The following is a 20,116-nucleotide window of genomic DNA, read 5'->3' on the forward strand; positions in this document are numbered from 1 at the left end:
GAAAGAAGGAAGGAAGGTGGTAGCGAGGGAAGGAAGGAAGGTGGTAGGGAGAGAAGGAAGGAAGGAAAGAAGGAGGGAAGGTGGTAAGGAGAGAAGGAAGGAAAGAAGGAAGGTGGTAGGGAGAGAAGGAAGGAAGGAAAGAAGGAAGGTGGTAGGGAGGGAAGGAAGGAAGAAAGGTGGTAGGCAGGGAAGGAAGGAAGAAAGGTTGAATGGATGTATGGATGTATGGATGGAAGTAGGGTGGTAGGGAGGGAAGGAAGGAAGGAAGGAAGGATGGATGGATGGAAGGAAGGGAGGTGGTAGAAGGGGAAGGAAGGATAGATGGAAGGAAGGTGGCAGGGAGGGAAGGAAGGAAAGAAGGGAGGGAAGGAAGGAAGGATGCATGGATGGGAAGAAGGAAGGATGGAGGGAAGGAAGAAAGGGTGGAGGGAAGGATGGAGGGGAAAGGAAAAAAGGAACAAAGGAATAATGGAAAGAAGGAAGGATGGAGGAAAGGAAGTAAGGAGTGAAGGAAATAATCAGTGAAGGAAGGAAAAAAAAATAGGAAGGAAGAAAAAAAAAAGAAAAACAAAACTTAGGTACTATATAGCACATACGTACACTACATATTTTATTATTTTTCTAATAGTTGCTGTCCTTGTTAATAATGAAATAAACAGCAAGATATACTGTTTGTACAGAGAAAAAAACAAAAAAAAGTAAGAAAGAAAGAAAAAAAGATTATACTACTTTAGTGGGGGAGATTCTTTTGAAAACTAGTATTGTACACCTGATGACAAAATAAATCAGATAGATAAATAGATAGATAGACAGATAATAGATAGATAATGGATAGATAGATAGATAATGGATAGATAATAGATAGATAATAGATAGATAATAGATAGATAATGGATAGATAATAGATAGATAATAGATAGATAGATAGATAGATAGATAGATAGATAGATAGATAGATAGATAGATAGATAGATAATAGATAGATAGATAGATAATAGATAGTGGCCAATTTACTGATACAACATTGATAGATCTATCCTAGAAATACATAGACAGTTGTTGAATGCCTGTAGCCATCTGGGATTGCTGAGGTGACAGATGATAGTGATGGCTGTGGGTCGTTCTTCTGGGCTTGTGTGTGCGGTGGTTGTGTGTCTGGACACCTGATCCTCGATCACTGCCGCTGCTGCTGGTGGTGCTCAGGATGTATATGAAAGTAATGCGGTGCGGTGTGGTACACCCCTCCTCCCCACCCCCTCCTGCCTCCTTGTCTCCATGGCGATTGTCACCCAGTTTACATCCAGCAGCACAGCCAGTGGATTGCATGGTAATAGTGGGAAACACATCATAGCAAACATCCAGTTCTGGCAGACAGCGCGGCCTTTTCTTTGTAGGGAGATGCTTCCTAATGTGACACTGGACGATTACCATTATGGATCGTACAGGAGCCCGGCTGATTGCTCCATGCCACCAGCAGTAGCTGACGCTTTGTGCCCTCCTGTGCGGTGACATAAGAAGACTGCAACATGTGCCAAAGTAACCACTTCACGACAAACGCTGAGCGCCACGATAACACTGAAGTCTACGCTCTAGGGGCTGGTGTTTCCTATGAGCTGCCATTCCCGGCCATGGAGAGGTTGATCGTAGGGGTCAACAATTGGATTTCCAATACTGAGTCCGAGAAAATGTTACATACCACCATCTATGCATCGTACATTCATATCAGAGGACAATATGGGTGTTATGCTGCTAACTTTAGGTTTAATGTCCCACGGGTTGAACTAGATGGACTTAGAGTCTCCCTTCAACCTTAAAAACTATGATACTATGATACTATGATGATGATTAAATTGGATCGTGCCCTATGTTTCTTGGACAGCATAGAGCACATACAACTTGTAAACATGGGGGACATCTGCAACATGACCCTTCCCTGACCGGGCGCCCACACTTCTTCCCGCAGGCATGGAGCACACACATTACAATGCAATGGGTGTTTGTTTTTTGCCTTCATGTCACGAAGGCATGACCACCATGTGAAGGGTTAGAGGTTACAAATCAGAAGGTCACCATTTGCTCAAACGACTCTTTCCAATTAAGTTCTGCTTACCCTTAGAAGCATCTTTTTCCTCCTTCGGTTTGATCACCTTTCCACTCATAGATCCCAGTTTGCTTGTAAAAATTCCCAAATGCGATTAAATTTCGTCTCGGAAGGATTCAGATGAATACGTCAGACTATCCTCCTTTTTCTTCTTCCCCCCAAAAAAATGTCTTTACGCGGGTGTCTTCTGTCCCCCTGTGACTACGAGGAGCAAGAACAAAAAAAAAAAAGATAAACGGTGAATGATTGTCACTTACTACTGTCCCCACCATGCAAGAACACAGACAAAGAGACGTGTTGTACCTTACATTTTTCTGACAGCCCCCACCCCCTATTGCATGCCATCACCACTTAAAGCCATACCAAGAATAGACACCAACGCGAACAAAAGCAAACATCCATAATGATGGATAATGGAACGTGGAGGTGTTCGGATAGGACAAAGACCTTCTGTGGATTGTCTTCTTTACGGGCACACAATGGGTTAATGTCATGTGTCAAGACGGAGATGGGTTGATGTCAGGTGTCTGATTGCAGCATCTTACCTTGTCCCTTTCTCTCTCCCTCTCTCTCTCTTTCTCTCTCTCTTTCTTTCTCTCTCAACTGAATGGAACTAGCAGAGATGCTCTTGTCTTAGACATTGAAACACAAAAGCTGCCTGTTGTAGTAAGCAATGCTCTAACTGGAGCCTGCCGACGTCAGATCAGACAGCCGGGGCTGGAAATGAGCTGGAAATAACCTCCTTGGATACGCCTCCTCCTTCTAGAAATAGAGGGAATTGGAAGTCCGCCTCCTGCCACTCTGCTGGACCACACCAGGACAGCATCAACGAGACCCGTCACCACCATCCCTGGTCACACTGAGGATCACACGACCTGTGGCAGCACCGAATATACACACACACACATACACATACACACACACTCATTATTGTATCATTCCACCCAACATAGCATTATAAATGTTCTTCTATGATGTTCTTCTATGATGTTCTATTCTTGAACAATTATTTATGACTTGCGCCTCACCGGTGGTCTTCTCCTACAAGTGTTTTTTTTTTGTTTTTTTGGAGAGATTTCACTATATATGTTTAGCTTTGACATTAATCCATAGAGACCAGCATATAGCAGCCCTTTGGAGAGGGTTACTAATATTAAGGTAGAGATTTACTGTGATAATATCTACAGATGAAGGGAATTTTAGCACTAATACCAGCGCCTTCCTAAGATAAGATAATGCAGTAAATTTACCTGCAGTGTAAAATAGGTAACCTAGCATCTGATTTCTGCTGTCTGTATCCGAGCCTGCCTGCGTTATTGCAGAAATGTATATTTTAGACTGAAACGTTTAGGAATAAAGCATAATTTGAAGAGCTGTTCGGGGTCTACTCAATTTGGATGACTAGCCCAAGGCTGCACCATATTGGCATATCCAATTCTCGATCCCTTTGACCGATAGGTCTCTCCTAATACACACACAGATTCCTGTGTCCAAGGCTATGTGCACACACTGACTAGCCCAAGGCTGCGCCATAGTGGTATATCCAATTCTTGATCTCTTTGACTGACAGGTCTCTCCTAGTACACGCATAGAGTCCTGTCCTGTCCTAAGGCTATGTGCACACACTGACTAGCCCAAGGCTGTGCCATAGTGGTATATCCAATTCTTGATCCCTTTGAGTGATAGGTCTCTTCTAGTACACAAATAGAGCCCTCTGTCCAAAGCTACATGCCCACGATCAGGGTTCACAGCGTCTTGGACGCAGCGTGTTTTTACTGCATCCAAAACTGTTGTACAGTACAATCATAGTGGATGGGATTTCTAGAAATCATGTGCCTGCTGTGCATGTGCGGCCCACAGCATAACCTGACATATGGGGCCACGTCCTGAGCCACAGCATGTCAATTTATGCTTGTGTGATGCCCTGGACTAGCCAGGTAGTCACAGGTAGATAGACCCCCTGCACAAACACCAGCCCCTAAAAAGGTATCATCAGCCAACCTAAAAACCCTGAGTCACCCCTCTCAGGTCTTGACGTTCACACCCGGAGCGGAGCCAGGCGGTTGGCCACGCCCTCCGAGGAGTTCGGATAGCCTGAGACGGGAAAAACACACAGATCGGTTAGGGAAGTGGAGTAGAGAGGAGTAACTTCTGTCAGGGATCTGGGTAGGAGCCCGGATACCATGTGGCCAGGAGGCAGACGGTGGTGGCCGCCTGCAGGAGTTGGGAAGACAGCCGGTGGAACCGTCAGGGACCAGGACAGGGTAGTAGCCCGCCGGTACCGAACCGGGGAACCGAACGAAAACCGGCGCACCAGGAGGGGTACTCGGACCCAGTACGAGACCCAGAAGCCACTGGACAGAGTCGAATTCACTGATTGGGGTCTGGACCTTAGGTTCTTTCCCACCCAAGTCACGACTGAAGGCAACAGCCCAACCAGGGGGATAGAAAGCCACCACCCAGGCATAGAGATCCCACGGGCCAGCGTCTGTGGGCAAACGGGCTCCCCGACATCCACTAGCCGGGGAGCGGACTCCCGTCGCTGAAGCGAAGGAAGTCAGCATTCTACTAAAGAAGTGCAGGAGAAAGGCAAGAACCACCAACCTGACTAAGGGGCAAAGCACAGCCGGCTGCGGGCACCGACCACCATCCTTTTGGTTTACCAGAGACTCCGGTGTATCTGTCATAGTGAGGACAACAGTGCCCTCGGGCCGCGCACCACACCGCACCGCACCATCCCGCCCGCACCTCCTTCTCGCCCCAATTGGGCCCCCGGGGCCACCAACCCCTGCCCATGGAGGGGATCAACACCAAGCTGCATAACATTGTCCCCGGGAGCCTAGTCAACGGCAGCGGTGGTGCCCACTCACCACAAACCGTGGGTGGCGTCACGAACTTAACCCCCAAACAACCGCGGCCCCCGGCCGTGAACCTCCCCACTGAACACCAACCCTCACGTAGCGCCAGCATCCCTTCAGAGCGACGTGACCCCTGGGTCCGGCAGGAGCTTGAGCCACCCACCGACGAGCACGGATCCGAGTGGCTCGGCAGCCGGCCAAGCCCCGGGGCGGTAAACTTGCGGAGACAAGAGTGTCCTCCGCAGGGAGAACAGAGAGAAAGTCCGCAACGCCCAGAACCCTGATTGTAGGCATGGACCGCTTCGGTCTCCTGCGGCAAGCACTGGCAGCCCTGCAGGACAGGACATGCTGCGTCCAGGACGCATCATGTTCAGATCGTGGGCACATACTCAAAGGCTATGTGCACACAGTGTATTTTTTTGTCACAAAACCGTATGCAAATCCTTACGCCAGCAAAGTCGGTGAGAATCCTGACGTTTTGTGCAAACGTTGCTTCTTTTTCCCTTGCAGATTTAGTGCAGAAATAAATCTGCTGCATGTCAATTCTTTCAGCATTTCTGCAGCGTTTTTCCACCCCAGAATGCATAGAAATCCATGGGGAAAAAACGCATCAAAAACGCACCAAAAATGCGGCAAAAACAATGCGTTTTTCCTGCCAAGTGATGCAGAAAGAGTGCAGAAATGTCTGCAACCAAATACTCAGCAAGCGCACATTGGCTTAGGAGCAACTGTGCCACCGATCCGAGACATACGGTCCTCGAATTCTCAAAGTATACATTCTGCAGTGTTTCTGAACATATACATGTCTGAATAATAAATCATCTGATTCATACTGCTCATTCTTCATTCAGCATAAATCATAGAATCATAGAATGGTAGAGTCATCGGGTCCAACCCCCTGCGAGTGCAGGTTTTCCTAAATCATCCCAGCTGTATGATTATCCAGTTTCCGTTTGAAGATCTCCATAGAATCACAGAAACGTTCCATAGAATCACAGAAAAGTTCCATAGAATCACAGAAACGTTCCATAGAATCGTAGAAACGTTCCATAGAATCACAGAAACGTTCCATAGAATCACAGAAACGTTCCATAGAATCACAGAAACGTTCCATAGAATCACAGAAACGTTCCATAGAATCGTAGAAAAATCAGATGACAAGTTCCCTTTAAGTTATCAATAAAATGTTTAGATGTCATGTATTTATAAATATTGTTTGCTTCATTCATTTGCTTTCGCTCGTAGTATCCAATGTAAATAAACAACTGTACATAAATAAGTTCTCAGATGCCAGAAAATACAATAACAAAGCTCTTGTAGTGTTCACGCTGCTTCATTTTCTAGAATCTGACCTTGGAGATCGTGGCTTGTGGGCGAGAATGGGTTGTTTGTTTACATACATGTGTCTGTATGGATGAGCAATGCACATAGCGATCTATGGGGGGATCACATATATATAGATATAAACAAACGCATTTCTACTCAAAGGTAAATGATTGGAATTTAATATGTCACAGGAATTTATGTATTCCAAGAAATCCTCTTTATGTTATATTTATATCTTTCCTAGATCTGCCATCTATCCATTGCTTTGTATATTTTCACACCCGTCCATACTGAGCTGGATAATCACAGTGATGTAATACCTGTGACTGAGCTGAACCCCTCCTTAACCCCCTCCTATCTGAGCTGATTCCCTCCGTATCCCCCTCCTGTCTAAGCTGACCCCCTCCTTAGCCCCCTCCTGTCTGAGCTGACCCCCTCCTTAGCCCCCTCCTGTCTGAGCTGACCCCCACCTTAGCCCCCTCCTGTCTGAGCTGAACCCCTGCTTAACCCCCTACTGTCTGAGCTGACCCCCTCCTTAGCCCCCTCCTGTCTGAGCTGACCCCCTCCTTAGCCCCCTCCTGTCTGAGCTGACCCCCTCCTTAACCCCCCACTGTCTGAGCTGACCCCCTTCTTAGCCCCCTCCTGTCTGAGCTGACCCCCTCCTTAGCCCCCTCCTGTCTGAGCTGACCCCCTCCTTAGCCCCCTCCTGTCTGAGCTGACCCCCTCCTTAGCCCCCTCCTGTCTGAGCTGACCCCCTCCTTAGCCCCCTCCTGTCTGAGCTGACCCCCTCCTTAGCCCCCTCCTGTCTGAGCTGACCCCCTCCTTAACCCCCTACTGTCTGAGCTGACCCCCTCCTTAGCCCCCTCCTGTCTGAGCTGACCCCCTCCTTAGCCCCCTCCTGTCTGAGCTGAACCCCTCCTTAGCCCCCTACTGTCTGAGCTGACCCCCTCCTTAGCCCCCTACTGTCTGACCTGACCCCCTCCTTAGCCCCCTCCTGTCTGAGCTGAACCCCTCCTTAGCCCCCTACTGTCTGAGCTGACCCCTCCTTAGCCCCCTCCTGTCTGAGCTGACCCCTCCTTAGCCCCCTCCTGTCTGAGCTGACCCCTCTTTAGCCCCCTCCTGTCTGAGCTGACCCCCTCCTTAGCCCCCTCCTGTCTGAGCTGACCCCCTCCTTAGCCCCCTCCTGTTATGTACACAGTGTAAGGTCATTGCACGCACCACATGACAGCTAGGAGGTGGGAATATGCACAGATTGCACATCATAGTCTAGGATCAATGCATCCTACCACAGATACGCCTCCAATATTCCTCCAATATTTGGATTTCTTAAATGTTTAGAACCTGCAGCGTTTCTACTTCTCTCTAAATGTTCAAATTTGTAATATCCTCTTGCTTAAGGGATTGGAAAAATGGAGCATCACACTATTACGCAGTGCTTGTGTAAGATATCACGTTATGTTGCCATTGAAGAGCCATCTATAATAAAAATAACAATGTTTCTTGCCTTTTTACTAAATATTGTATAATTATTTTGACTCACCATCTAAGAGACCTGAACCATTGATACAAAAATTAGAATTTTTGGACTCCCAGAAAAGTAAATAAACATGAGCGCATAGAGAACTACCAGGGACAAAAAGGTGCGGAATTAAACTTGTTTTTTTTTTAGATGTCTCAATTGTTTACATTTTGGCCTGTATTAAAGGGGTTGTCCACTATTTTAATATTGATGGACTATTCTTAGGCGGGCTTTACACGCTGCGACATCGCTAGCAATTGCTAGCGATGTCGCACGCGATAGCACCCACCCCCCGTCATATATGCGATATATGGTGCTTGCTGCCGTAGCGAACATTATCGCTACGGCAGCGTCACACGCACATACCTGGTCAGCGACGTCGCTGTGACCATTGAACAATCCCTCTTTCAAGGGGGAGGTGCGTTCGGCGTCACAGCGACGTCACTAAGAGGCGGCCAATAGAAGCGGAGGGGCGGAAATGAGCGGGACATAACAACCCACTCACCTTCTCCCTTCCACATTGCCGGTGGACGCAGGTAAGGAGATGTTTGTCGTTTCTGCGGTTTCACACACAGCGATGTGTGGTGCTGCAGGAACGACATTATGGAAATGAACGACGTGACACAGATCAGTGATTTTTTACGCTTTTGCGCTCGTTCATCGTTGCACCTAGGATTTACACATTTTGACGTCGCTACTGGCGCCGGATGTGCGTCACTAACAACGTGACCCCGATGATATATCGTTAGCGATGTCTCAACGTGTAAAGCCCGCCTTAAGATAGATCACCAATGTCTGTTCTTCTGGGGTGCGACACCCGACACCATCAGCGGTTCCAGTTGTCGGCAGCGGAAGCAGGCAGCCGAAAATGTTCCGTTCCGGAGCTGCCCGTCAACTGATAGCGGCCAAGGTTGGGTACTGCACTTTTGCCTCCTATTCAAATCAATAGGAGGCGAATGTGCAGTACCCGGTAGCAGACACTATGAGAAGACGAAGTAGCTTCAGAGCTGAGAATTTCAGGCCACCTGCAACTGCCACCGGCACCAAGAAGAGCCGATCAGTGGAGGTGCGGGTGGTCAGACCTCGGCCAATCATACGTTGATGACCTATCCTAAGGATAGGCCATCAGTGTAAAAGTAGTGGACAACCCCTTTAGGCTTCAGTCTTTATAAAATTCCTCATATTGCAGTCCTATGCTAAAATCTAGTACTTTCACTACCATATCTACTAATACCAAATCTAGTGATTTCAATACCAAAAAACAGCTTGTAGGAGTTTTCCAGAATGCTCAGTGCATGGATTGGGTTCTTAAAGACTTGCAATGGTGTAATTATCATTGCATGGTCAGTTATTCCCTTTTGTGACTGGCCCAACTTTTCCCAAGAAAATTAGATGACTGCTAAGAATTTCTGAAACTGGGTGAGACAAATGATTAGACAACCCCTTTTAAAGGGCCCTTCACCAAATTTGTTAGGTTGATCTGGAGGTAAAGGGTTCTACTTAGAAAATAAAATTACTTTTTTCTTTATATCGCCTCTCCACTGCAGAGATATCAGCAATCAAAGCAGTTGGCACCTAAACAGTTAATTTTTTTTACATTCCAGTGGTCATTACCAGAGAGATTTCACTGGGGGCGTGTACTTTCTCTCTATCTCTGACCAATCATAAGCAGACAGCCACACACTGGGGAAAGAAGAACACGCCCCCACAATAATACTGACAGTCTGCTCTCCTTATTGCAGAGTGATGATGTGCAGGGGCACCTGAACTGACAGCTTTCACTTCTCATCTCTGGCAGTCAGTGTGGGGGGAAGGGCAATACTGCAGAGGTTGAGACTCATTACAAACACTTCTATTTTCTCTTCTCTCAAGTTCAACTGTTCCTTATTGACAGGACCAAATAAACATTTGCATTGCCAAAACAAGTACAGTGCTGGCAACTCTGCTGTACTGACCCTCCCCCACACTGACTGCTGGGTCATTATGTCTCAGACAGTGTTGCTGCTTATGATTGGTCAACAATCAGAAAGAAGAAGTACACGCCCCCAGTGAAATGTCTCTGATAATGCTCACTTGGACTTGAAAAAAATTAGCTGATTAAGTGCCAAATACTTTCATAACATCTGTCAATCAGCAAAAATAATCCGCAGACAACTTTTTTATCCTTTTTTAAATAATTGATATCAACTTTATCTGTTATTTTTTTTACATTAGAGTTTATGAACAACAGATTCTATCGGCCATCCGTTTTTTTTTTTCCAATTGTAAAGGATCTGTTTTTTTGCGTACTGGATCACTTTCAAATGGAAGGTAAATAATAATCCGCTAATGGATCCGTTTTCCATAGACTCCAATGTTAAAAAAAAGGCAACCTGATGAAATGAGTTATTTAAAAATAGACAAAAAAGTTGTGTCTGCACAACTTTTTTGACAACGGATTTCTATTGGATCTTTTCTAATAGCTGATTACCAGACGTGAACTTAGTGGAAGACAGATACAACAGGGGCAGATGCTGTCCTGTATCATTTCTAACAGATGATTACTGGACATGTGAACTTAGTGGAAGAAAGATACAACAGGGGCAGATGCTGCGCTGTATCATTTTTAATGGATGATTTCTGGACATATGAACTTAGTGGAAGAAAGATACAACAGGGACAGATGCTGCGCTGTATCATTTCTAACAGATGATTACTGGACATGTGAACTTAGAGGAATAAAGATACAATATGGGCAGATGTGTGATGCCCTGGACTAGCCAGGTAGTCACAGATAGACCCCCGCACTACACCTGTCCCCCAATAATGTGTCATCAGCCAACCATTAATCCCCCTCAGTGTTTGATGGATACACCAGGGGGCGGAGCCAGGTGATTGGCCATGCCCACCGAGGAGTTCAGAGGGCCTGAGGCGGGAGAGAGTTGAGTTGCAGATCAGAGAGTGTGTGTAGTCAGTAGTCAGTAGTGGAAGCAGGCCTGTGCCCAGGTCTGTAGCAGTCTGACAGGTGCCAGGGTTGGAGCCCTGGTACCTTGGCTAGGAGGCAAATGGTGGCCTTAGCCTGCAGGAGCCGGGAAGACAGCTCGGTGGAACCGTGGTGGACTGGGACAGGGTAGTGGCCCACCAGTACCGACCCGGGGAACCAACTCAGAAACCGGAGCACAAAGGGGGGTACTCAGACCCTGAAACGAGGTCCAGAATCCACTGAACTGAGTTAATTAACTGATTGCGGTCTGGACTATAGGTCCTTTCCCACCCAAGTCCCGACTGAAGACAACAGCCCACCGAGGGGGATAGAAAGCCACCGTACAGGCAAAGAGATCCCATGGGCCAGTGTCTGTGGGCAAAAGGGCTCTCCCGACATCTACCAAGCCGGGGAGCGGACTCCTGATGCTGCAACGCAGGCAGCTCAAGTACACAACATGGTGCAGGAGAAAGGCCAAGACCACTGAACCGGGCGGGGGACCAGACGCAGCTGGTTGCGGGCACCGACCACCATCAACTTGGTTTACCAGAGACTTGTGTGTGTCAATAACCATGAGTACAACAGTGCCATCCAGCCGCGCACCGCCCTGCACTGCCCAGCTATCCCCCAACGGGTCCGGGGCTATCACCCCTACCCACGGAGGGGTTAACATCTTGTTGCACTACCATCTCCCCCGGGGTGCCCCGTAACTGCAGCGGTGGTGTCCAACTTCACCACAACCCGTGGGTGGCGTCACGAACTCAAACACGGCTCCGGACGTGCACCTACCTACCCCCATCGAAAAGTGCCAGCACCCTTTCAGAGTGAAGTGACCCCGGGTCCGGAGGCGCTTGAGCCACCCACCAACGAGCCCAGATCCGAGCGGCTCGGCTGCAGCTGTATCATTTCTAACGGATGATTACTCGACATATGAACTTAGAGGAAGAAAGATACAACAGGGGCAGACGCTGCGCTGTATCACTGTCTCACACCGCTGTGCTGAGACCCCGATGCTCCCGGGCAGCCGATGCAGATCCCTGATTTTGTTTCTCTACTGCAGAGTGCTGCGTGTTCTGTTTTGTTTCGGATATAAATATCCCCGCAATAAACACTCCCGGACCTGTTTTCTTCTTTCTTGCGCCTCTACATATAGAGCACCGCTCGGCAGTTGACACTGAATGTATAGGACGTCAGACTGCACTGTTAAAACATTCATGACCAGTGCGAAAGATTTGGTGTGATTCTTTTTTTTTTTTTATTATTAACCCCCGCACTGCTGACATGGATGAATCTACTGCTGCAGCCAAGCCATAGAAACAATACTCTGTATTATACCGAACCACTGAGCGAATAAATAAAGTACGAATTTCTTAGCTGCTTCTGAAGGATTGCAGCTCGGATTAATATTTTACATCCAGACTCCGCTGCCTACAGGTTAATCTCATCACATCATGTGTCTGACTACAAACATTCATCTTACCAATGAGAGGTAACACTTCACTCAGATGAAACAGGGGGGTTTGCATCCGCTTAAGCACCCATTCATAACAAAGCCAGACAGTCTATGAATTGTCACATCTCGTGGCATCAGCCGGCGTGATTAACCCATTTTTGCAATCTTTTCAAAATAGCTCATCTTGCAAAACCCGAGCAAAAAAATAGAAATCTGCATACCTTTGATAATTTGTCTGCGTATAACAATCCGATAGTAATGAGATTATTTGGCATGTTGTATTTTATAAGCGGATAGGCTTAATAATTCCTAATCTGTGCAGGACCCCATAGCCGTCACACGTCATTTATAATACCGGTCGTCATAGACGAGACGCCGGGGGCTTTTGGATACGTCCATAACACACGTAAATTCAGCAGAAAAGAAACACTGCAGCAAAATCCGTTACAAATCTCCCCTAAAGGGAGCGTTACAAAGGGGTGACATTAACAATGGCATGCTTCAGCTTCAAAATCCCCACCACGTGCCGATTTCCACACAAATTTTGCACTTTTTTTTACGTGTCATGTAGATGAGGTTAGTTAGAACCTCATCTTTTTTGATGGTACTGTAATACGCTGGTTTATAGAAAATATGCAGTGTATCCATCCAGGGGCGGACTCAGGCTCGGACTGGCCCACAGGAGAACCGGAGAATCCTCAGGTAGGCCCCTGTGCACTAGTACGTCACTTACCCCCTCAACATAATTAGTAGTTGTCACAATTCACTTGTTTCACTATGTACTGAGAAAGGAGGCATCTCATCATTCATTTTACTAACTACCCAATATATTATTATATAGAAGCATGGAAAAATTTATGAATGTAATATTCCCATGGAATGTACCCCAGAGTCAATGTTACTAGTGGGCCCCTACTGCCCCAGTCTGACACCGGGTGGACATATCATTGCTGCAACAGGTGCGGCCGCATAGAGGCCCAAGAGGTAAAGGTGCCATTTCTACCTCCAAAGCAGGTGGAATTGTGCTTTATGATACATTATTTGACTGAAAAGGGTCCATATATTATTCTTACACGGGGTCCCCTTCTGTCTGTGTCATCCAGTGATAATCCACCCTGTGAATATACCCTTTTGGTCCTCTCACTGTAGGGCTGCAGCCAGTACCTGGGGAATTTCGGGCAAGCAACGGCCAACGGTCCTAGGGGTTCTTACTCTGTCCAGGTTTCCATTTTGGTGAATGTGCATTCTACATGTAAGGCCGGAGTCACACTGGTGTATAGCATCTAATGTGAGAGAATTGGATGCCATAAGCTAATGACGCTCCACCCAAACTCTACTGCGAGCGTGAGCTGAGAGTCATTTTACTCTGCTCTAATTCTTGCGCATGCAAGAATCGTGATACAGGTACGGAAAGAGGGAGAAATTAGTCTTTTCATCTTCTCCATTGCTTGTCTCGGCGTATATCAGACTGCACTCGGATGACACTCGAGTGCAGTCCGATGTTTCACATGCACCCATAGACTTGTATGGGTGAGCACAGTCCGAGATACACTACCAATCTCAGCATGCAGCAATTTTTTTCTCATGCCAAATCGATATGAGAAAAAAAACACTCATCAGCTTAGCCTCATAGTATAACATTGGAGCGAGTATTATCTGATTAAATGTCAGAAAGCACTGGTCCGATTTATATGCAAATGTGAGTGTACTCTAAGGAGCAGGCTCAGCGCAGACATACAGCCGACTCCTGACTAACTGCTGCAATCGCTACCATTGATGCCTTTGCCGATCATGACAGTGGAATTTGAAAAATTAGGAATGGAAAACAATCAATTTCAATGCCCTAAAACACCCAACACCTGTCAGGTAGTGACTAAGAGAAATCTGGCATACAGCACAGCATACAACAAGGGGACACTATAACAACAGTGGGCCCTAGTGTTAGTGTGGGGGAAGATTGGACACCTCCTGCTCTTACCTGCAGCTGTACTCTACACTCCTAGCCAGTCCCTATACAGGCTCCACACCCGTTGCCGAACAGCATAAATGAGATCATGGTAGACCCTGTAACAACCCTTGCTAGTGAGCTGACAGGTGAGAGACGCTAGCCTCACCACTGCATTAATATAACACCAAGAAAAGAAAAGACAGACATGGGTTAACAATAAACGACAAAGGTCCAACATACAGCTGCAGTCAGAACCAGGACTGCAACCTACTCCGCAACTTGCGATAAGGGCTCCACCAGCCCCTTCCACCTCAAGGCCTAGCTTCCAAATGGATCAGTATAACCGGTACCATCTACTGGGAGAGAAGAGGGTATATATAAGGACTGAGAGTAGTTCCAAACCAGAAGCACCTGAGGTGAGCTAATAAGAACACTGGTGGCAAGGGGAAACTGACATTAACCCTCAGCTAAAGAAAAGGAAACTATATTTAATATAGAGAGTCTTACATGGGAATGAAAGACTAGAACCCAGAACCTGTCACTAGTCTCATACTGGAGAGAGACGGCCATGACAACACCTTGCAAACATTATTAGGGGTGTCAATAGCATTGTTATTTCAGCCTACAAAAGGTGCTGAAGCCATATTTGTACTAGATAAATAGGTAATTTACAATATGCTGTAATATTATATTATCTCAGTGTATTCTACAAGTGATCCTTGGTTGAAATCACTCAGGGGGAACAAATAAAAAATTTAAACAAAAATGAAAAAAAAAATAAATGAAGGCATTTAAATTTTTTTTTAACTTTTGTTATTGCCGCCTGCGTAAATGTCCAAACTAACAGTGTGACGCCCTGGCCTATCAGGTCGTCACAGGGTATTGTGCAATCTGCCCTTCTGTGCAATATCCACCTACTCCTTGGTTATGGGTCCTAACCTAAGGTGTTGCCAAAAACATCTAATCAAAATCCTAGGAACACTGTGCACCACACCCACCAGACACACCAGTGGACGGCCTGAGTGGAATACGGTCGCCCACTTGGGGGATTGGTTAAGGGGAGGTCAGGAGTGTCAGGAGTAGGCCAGTAGTTCAGTTGGAGAGTGGAGTGTTGGAGGTGAAAGAGAGAGGAGGTCAGGAGCTGGGCTCCTTGGAAGTACTAGGTAGCAGACGTTGGTCTGGGCCTGGTAGGAGCTGGATCCCCGGTCACAGGGGATCGTGACAAGAGGCACAGTATTGATGTGGAGGACAGCTGGCGACCTTGTACCATCACCGGGCTGGGACCAGGGCACGACAGGGTACATGGACCCTAGGTAAGGGAGTAGCTTCAGGCAACCTGACAATTCACCCAACGAGAACGGAACCTCCAAGATCCGCTCTCCACCCGCTCCAAAATCGGGGTATTAGTGCAACGAGGGGGATAGGACTTTCCATACATACGGTCCAGGAAATCCCAAGCATGAACCCTGAGAGCAAGCTCCCTCAGTTAGCCACACTGTGGAGTGGGACCCGATTAGTTTCATGCTATAGGGACCAACTAGAAGAGAACAAGGTGCCAAGGGAAAGGTCACAGATCAACAGGCAACACCAGCACAAACGGGACCCAAAACGTGCTCCCCCTCAGTAGCAGCGGTGTCCAGAACTTTGGTTTACTAAGTTGTCGGTGTCAGCATTATTGGACTGAGTGAGTACGCAAATGACCCTTACCTCCCAACGGCACATCCCAGTCACCATCAACGAGTCCCGGGGCATCCCCCCTACCAGTGGAGGGGTTAAACACCTGGCTGCCCACCGGGTACTCCCAGTTGCAGTGGGGGTACTCCTTCTTACCACACACCACGGGTGGCATCACAAACTCTCAATACACCATCCCCTGTAAATTCCCCCCCTTCATTCGAGTGGCCGAGCGACCCCTTCGTCCGGACACCCCTCGAGCCACCGCGGATCCGGATCCAAGCAGCTCGGCTGCTGACACGGGGGCGGCACAACAGCATAACAAAATATTTATCCCACATGTGATGAACATTAACGCAAAAAGGAGGCAGAATTGCTTTTTTTGGTCACTTCACCTAAACAAAAACTGGAATAAAAAGAGATCAGTAATATGATTGATCCCAAAATGTTAATCATAAATACAAAGAGGTCATTTAAAAAAAAAAATCACTGATGCAACTTTATTAACAGAAAAATGAAAAGGTTATATTTTACATTAATATTATATATTGGAAGTAGAAATAAAAAAAATAAAGTAGATAATGGCTTTCTTGGATGCTGTCATCCAAGAATCAGCCGAAGGGTTCGCTAACGTGTGTGTATAAAAAAGTTGGTCCAATTTTTATCCAGAAAAGTGGGATGAGTGAAATCCGTTTGGTATTCCGCATGTCATGCGAGTGTGCAATTTTTTTCTTTTCTCCTGACATTTCAGCAGCAGCTATTATTGCTCACCGCATGCTGAAATTTCTTCTTCAGGCTGAATACAGCTGAGAAAAAAAATTGCCTCATTGAATAACATTGGTGCGAGTGCAATTTTTTCTTGCCCAAATTATGCGCCATTGTGAGCAAAACCTTAACCCGGAACCGATCTCCCTCTCAAGCTGTAGGGCCTGATGTTATCATAGTATTAGCACCCTACATATTTATGCTTCTGATCTGTAATATAATCTAGATGATGTGATATACTGTATAATATTTAAAGCATCAAAAAATGTTTTTTTCTATAGCATGAGTTCATCAGAGGGTATTGGGGAACATTAGAACCCTTAAATTTAGACTTTCTTAAACTAAGAACATTTAAGCGGGCTTTACACGCTGCGATCTCGCTAGCGAGATCTCAAGCGATTGTACCCGCCCCCCGTCGCTTGTGCGACACGGGCAAATCATTCCCCGTGCCGCACAACCTTGCTTACCCCCGTCACACGGACTTACCTGCCCTGCGACGTCGCTCTGGCCAGCGAACCGCTTAATTTCTACTGGGGCGGTTTGTGCGGCGTCACAGCGACGTCACACGGCAGCCGTCCAATAGAAGCGGAGGGGCGGAGATGAGCGGGACGTAACATCCCGCCCACCTTCTTCCTTCCCATTGCCAGTGGAGGCAGGTAAGGAGATGTTTGTCGCTCCTGCAGTGTCACACACAGCGATGTGCGCTGCCCCAGGAACGAGGAACAACATCGCTAATAAGCAAAAAACTATTTTTTGTTTCAGGACGACCTCTCCGCGGCAAATGATTTTGACCGCTTTTGCGATCGTTTAAAGTCGCTCATAAGTATCACACACTGCGATATCGTTAATGACGCCGGATTTGCATCACAAACACCGTGACCCCGACGATAATTCATTAACGATATCGTAACGTGTAAAGCCCGCTTAACAATTCCACTTATTACAAAGACTTTTAAGCTTAGAGTCCGATTCGTTATTGCATTTGAATCTGTACTGTCACAGTCGTCTCTCCATAGTAAGAGACTAGTAACAGGTTCTGGGCCAGAGTCTCTTTGCCTTGTGAGACTCTACAGAATAAATGTATTACCTTTCCTTTGGGGAGGACAGGGTTAATGTCAGTATTCCTTGCCAGAAAGCATTCTAACTACCTTCTCATGTGTTTCCGGTTTGGACCACTCCCAATCCCTATTTATACCATCTGCTACCTGTAGAGGGTGCCAATTATTCTTATTCATTTGGATAATTGGCCTGGAGGTGGAAGGAGCTGTTGGAGCCCTCTCTGAGGTTGCTGTGTAGGCTGCAGTCCAGATACTGACTGTGTGGCGCCCCTGGGCTTCAGGTGCCACAGGGTATTACACAACGTTTAAGGGGTAATATCCATCCTGTGTTAGGAGGGGGGTAACTGCTGGTGCCTTCACAAAACCACACACACAAAAAAATAAGGTGCTTTCCCACAGGAGGTGGACTAGAGCAGACAGGATGGTTAGCCATCACGAAGCATGGGACTTCCCCAGACTCTATGACAACCACTGTGGGTGGGCACCACTTGGGGTAAGAAGTAGGCACAATCATCTCACTAGAGCAGACTTTCTCGGGCACAGCTTGGGATAACATCTCGCAAAGACAACAGGAGTCGAGTGTTTCTCTTTCTTCATGGGGTTTGTGGCTTAGAGCTGGAGGCTAAGCCCTGGTTCTGGATAGCAAACAGGGAAAACTTCACTATAAAGACTTCCACGGGATCGGCTGGAGCCCATCATGGCAGAGACCGCTACTCTGGGGCAGCGCCTGAACTACCAGAGTAAAATACATAGAATCGCAGCCCCTGCCTCTCATTTGTCGGCGCTGTCGCCCAGCGCTGCGGCACCAATGGGGACTACCACCATCCCGTCCATCCTCTGTCACCCTCCCCAGGGTAATCCCGCTCTGCTTGTGGGGTGTGACACCATCCCGGCTGCGACCTTCACTATCCTTCCCTGGAGAGCAGCACCTGCAGCGGTGGGCCAACTCTGCTCGCGGACCACAGGTGGCGTCACGATCCCCGTCACTACCCCCATCCTCCATCCTTACTCCCATCCACTGCCTTCCCTCCCTCCTGTACGCCTCGAGGTCATAAAACCAGGCCAGGCCAGCCCGTGATGACGCAGAGGATCTGCAACCCCAGGCCCAGCGACAAGTCGGGTAAAACACCCTCAACCCCAGGGTGTTACAACTGCACCTGTCTGTTGTTGTGTTTCCCCTGTTTTTTCTTCCTCTTGTGTGTATTAGTGCAGCAGTGGAGCTAGCATCCCTCACCTGCCAGCTCACTAGCCAGAGCTATTACAGGGTATGCCAGGGTCTCAGGTATTCTGTTCGGCGACAGATAAGGAACCTGTATAGTGACTAACTAGGAGTGTAGGATACAGCTGCAAGAGAGTGAAGGAGGTGTCCCATCGTCCTCCTCACGCGCGCTAGGGCCTATCATTGTTATAGTATCCCTGATGTACACCTTGTTTTGTTGAGTGTTGTGTTGTACACTATACTTCCCTGTCACTCCGCGTGACATGTACTTTGTTGAGGTTTTGATGTTTTGTACCTTTTTTGTTTATACCAAATTCACCTTTCCATTTTTGCCTTTTTTGATGTCTATTTTATTTGTGGTCACATGTTTTGGGTTGGTTTTTTTTGGCTCCCCATTCTGGGTGCGGTGTAGGGTTTTGACTGATTTGTCATTTACGACTTTTCAGTCCTAAAATTTGTTGCAAGTGTACTTCAGCTCGCTCCTCAAGGTGTGTTTTTATGGACACCAGTACATTACCTATTGTAAAGTACAGTATATATATATATATATATATATATAAATATTGAAATAGACATTTTGCTCTAAAAGTTGCAAAAAATAAATTTAGATGAAGATGGAGATGGATAAAGAGGTTATTTTTGAATTTGCACAAAATCCATGAACCACATTTACCATTTGGATGGTAAAAATATGAAAAATTACCAAAAAAACTCCAAAAACACGGATGTACTAAGTGCATAATGTCCTAAACTACAGATGAAAGATAAGTTTTACTTCTGGAATATGTTGGATCAGAGCACAGGATATTAAATTCTTCTATTATTAATTCTACATATTGTAATTTTGCTCAAAAATGTATGATATCACATAAAATACTGGCAGGATAGTATCAAATAATAACAGTAGTGGAACATGTTTGAACATTTAATTCCTTGATGTTTTCCCAAAATTGGCCTGAATATCTGTTTTTGGAGAATGTGTGCAAATTTATCAAATGAAAACAATTACAAGATCTTGAGATGGTCACACAGCCAATCTCATGTGCTTGATGTGCCCGAGGTAGGATCTGCAGAGAGAACACTAGGAACAAATACTGGCGGGTGAGGATGACCAGTGCTGCGGATCAGCATGAATTATTATTACGAGTTAGATTCTACAGTAAGTGTAAGAGAATGACCGATTCACCTTTAATGATTAATGCCTAGGTTACCAGCCACTGCTGCAGAGTGTCA

The 20,116-nt window shown here is 46.7% G+C and overlaps 1 protein-coding gene across 3 annotated transcripts in view; it reads right to left on the reverse strand.

Annotated features, from left to right (window-relative positions):
• The window catches only part of FGF13 (fibroblast growth factor 13), a 539,181-nt gene that overhangs the window by 483,859 nt on the left and 35,206 nt on the right, over positions 1–20,116 (reverse strand). Inside the window, exons 1-2 of one of the 3 annotated variants that reach the window (XM_075323768.1) lie at positions 2,647–2,793; positions 2,111–2,302 (exon numbers count right to left, since the gene is read on the reverse strand). In XM_075323768.1, the coding sequence (XP_075179883.1) occupies positions 2,111–2,159 (49 nt within the window). In that variant the 5' untranslated portion in view covers positions 2,160–2,302; positions 2,647–2,793. Of the gene's footprint in view, positions 1–2,110; positions 2,303–2,646; positions 2,794–20,116 lie in introns of those variants that run through there. The other 2 variants (XM_075323771.1, XM_075323769.1) reach the window with 2 other exon arrangements.

The sequence above is a fragment of the Anomaloglossus baeobatrachus genome, chromosome 9 (assembly GCF_048569485.1).
Source record: "Anomaloglossus baeobatrachus isolate aAnoBae1 chromosome 9, aAnoBae1.hap1, whole genome shotgun sequence".
NCBI classification, from domain to species: Eukaryota; Metazoa; Chordata; class Amphibia; order Anura; family Aromobatidae; genus Anomaloglossus; species Anomaloglossus baeobatrachus.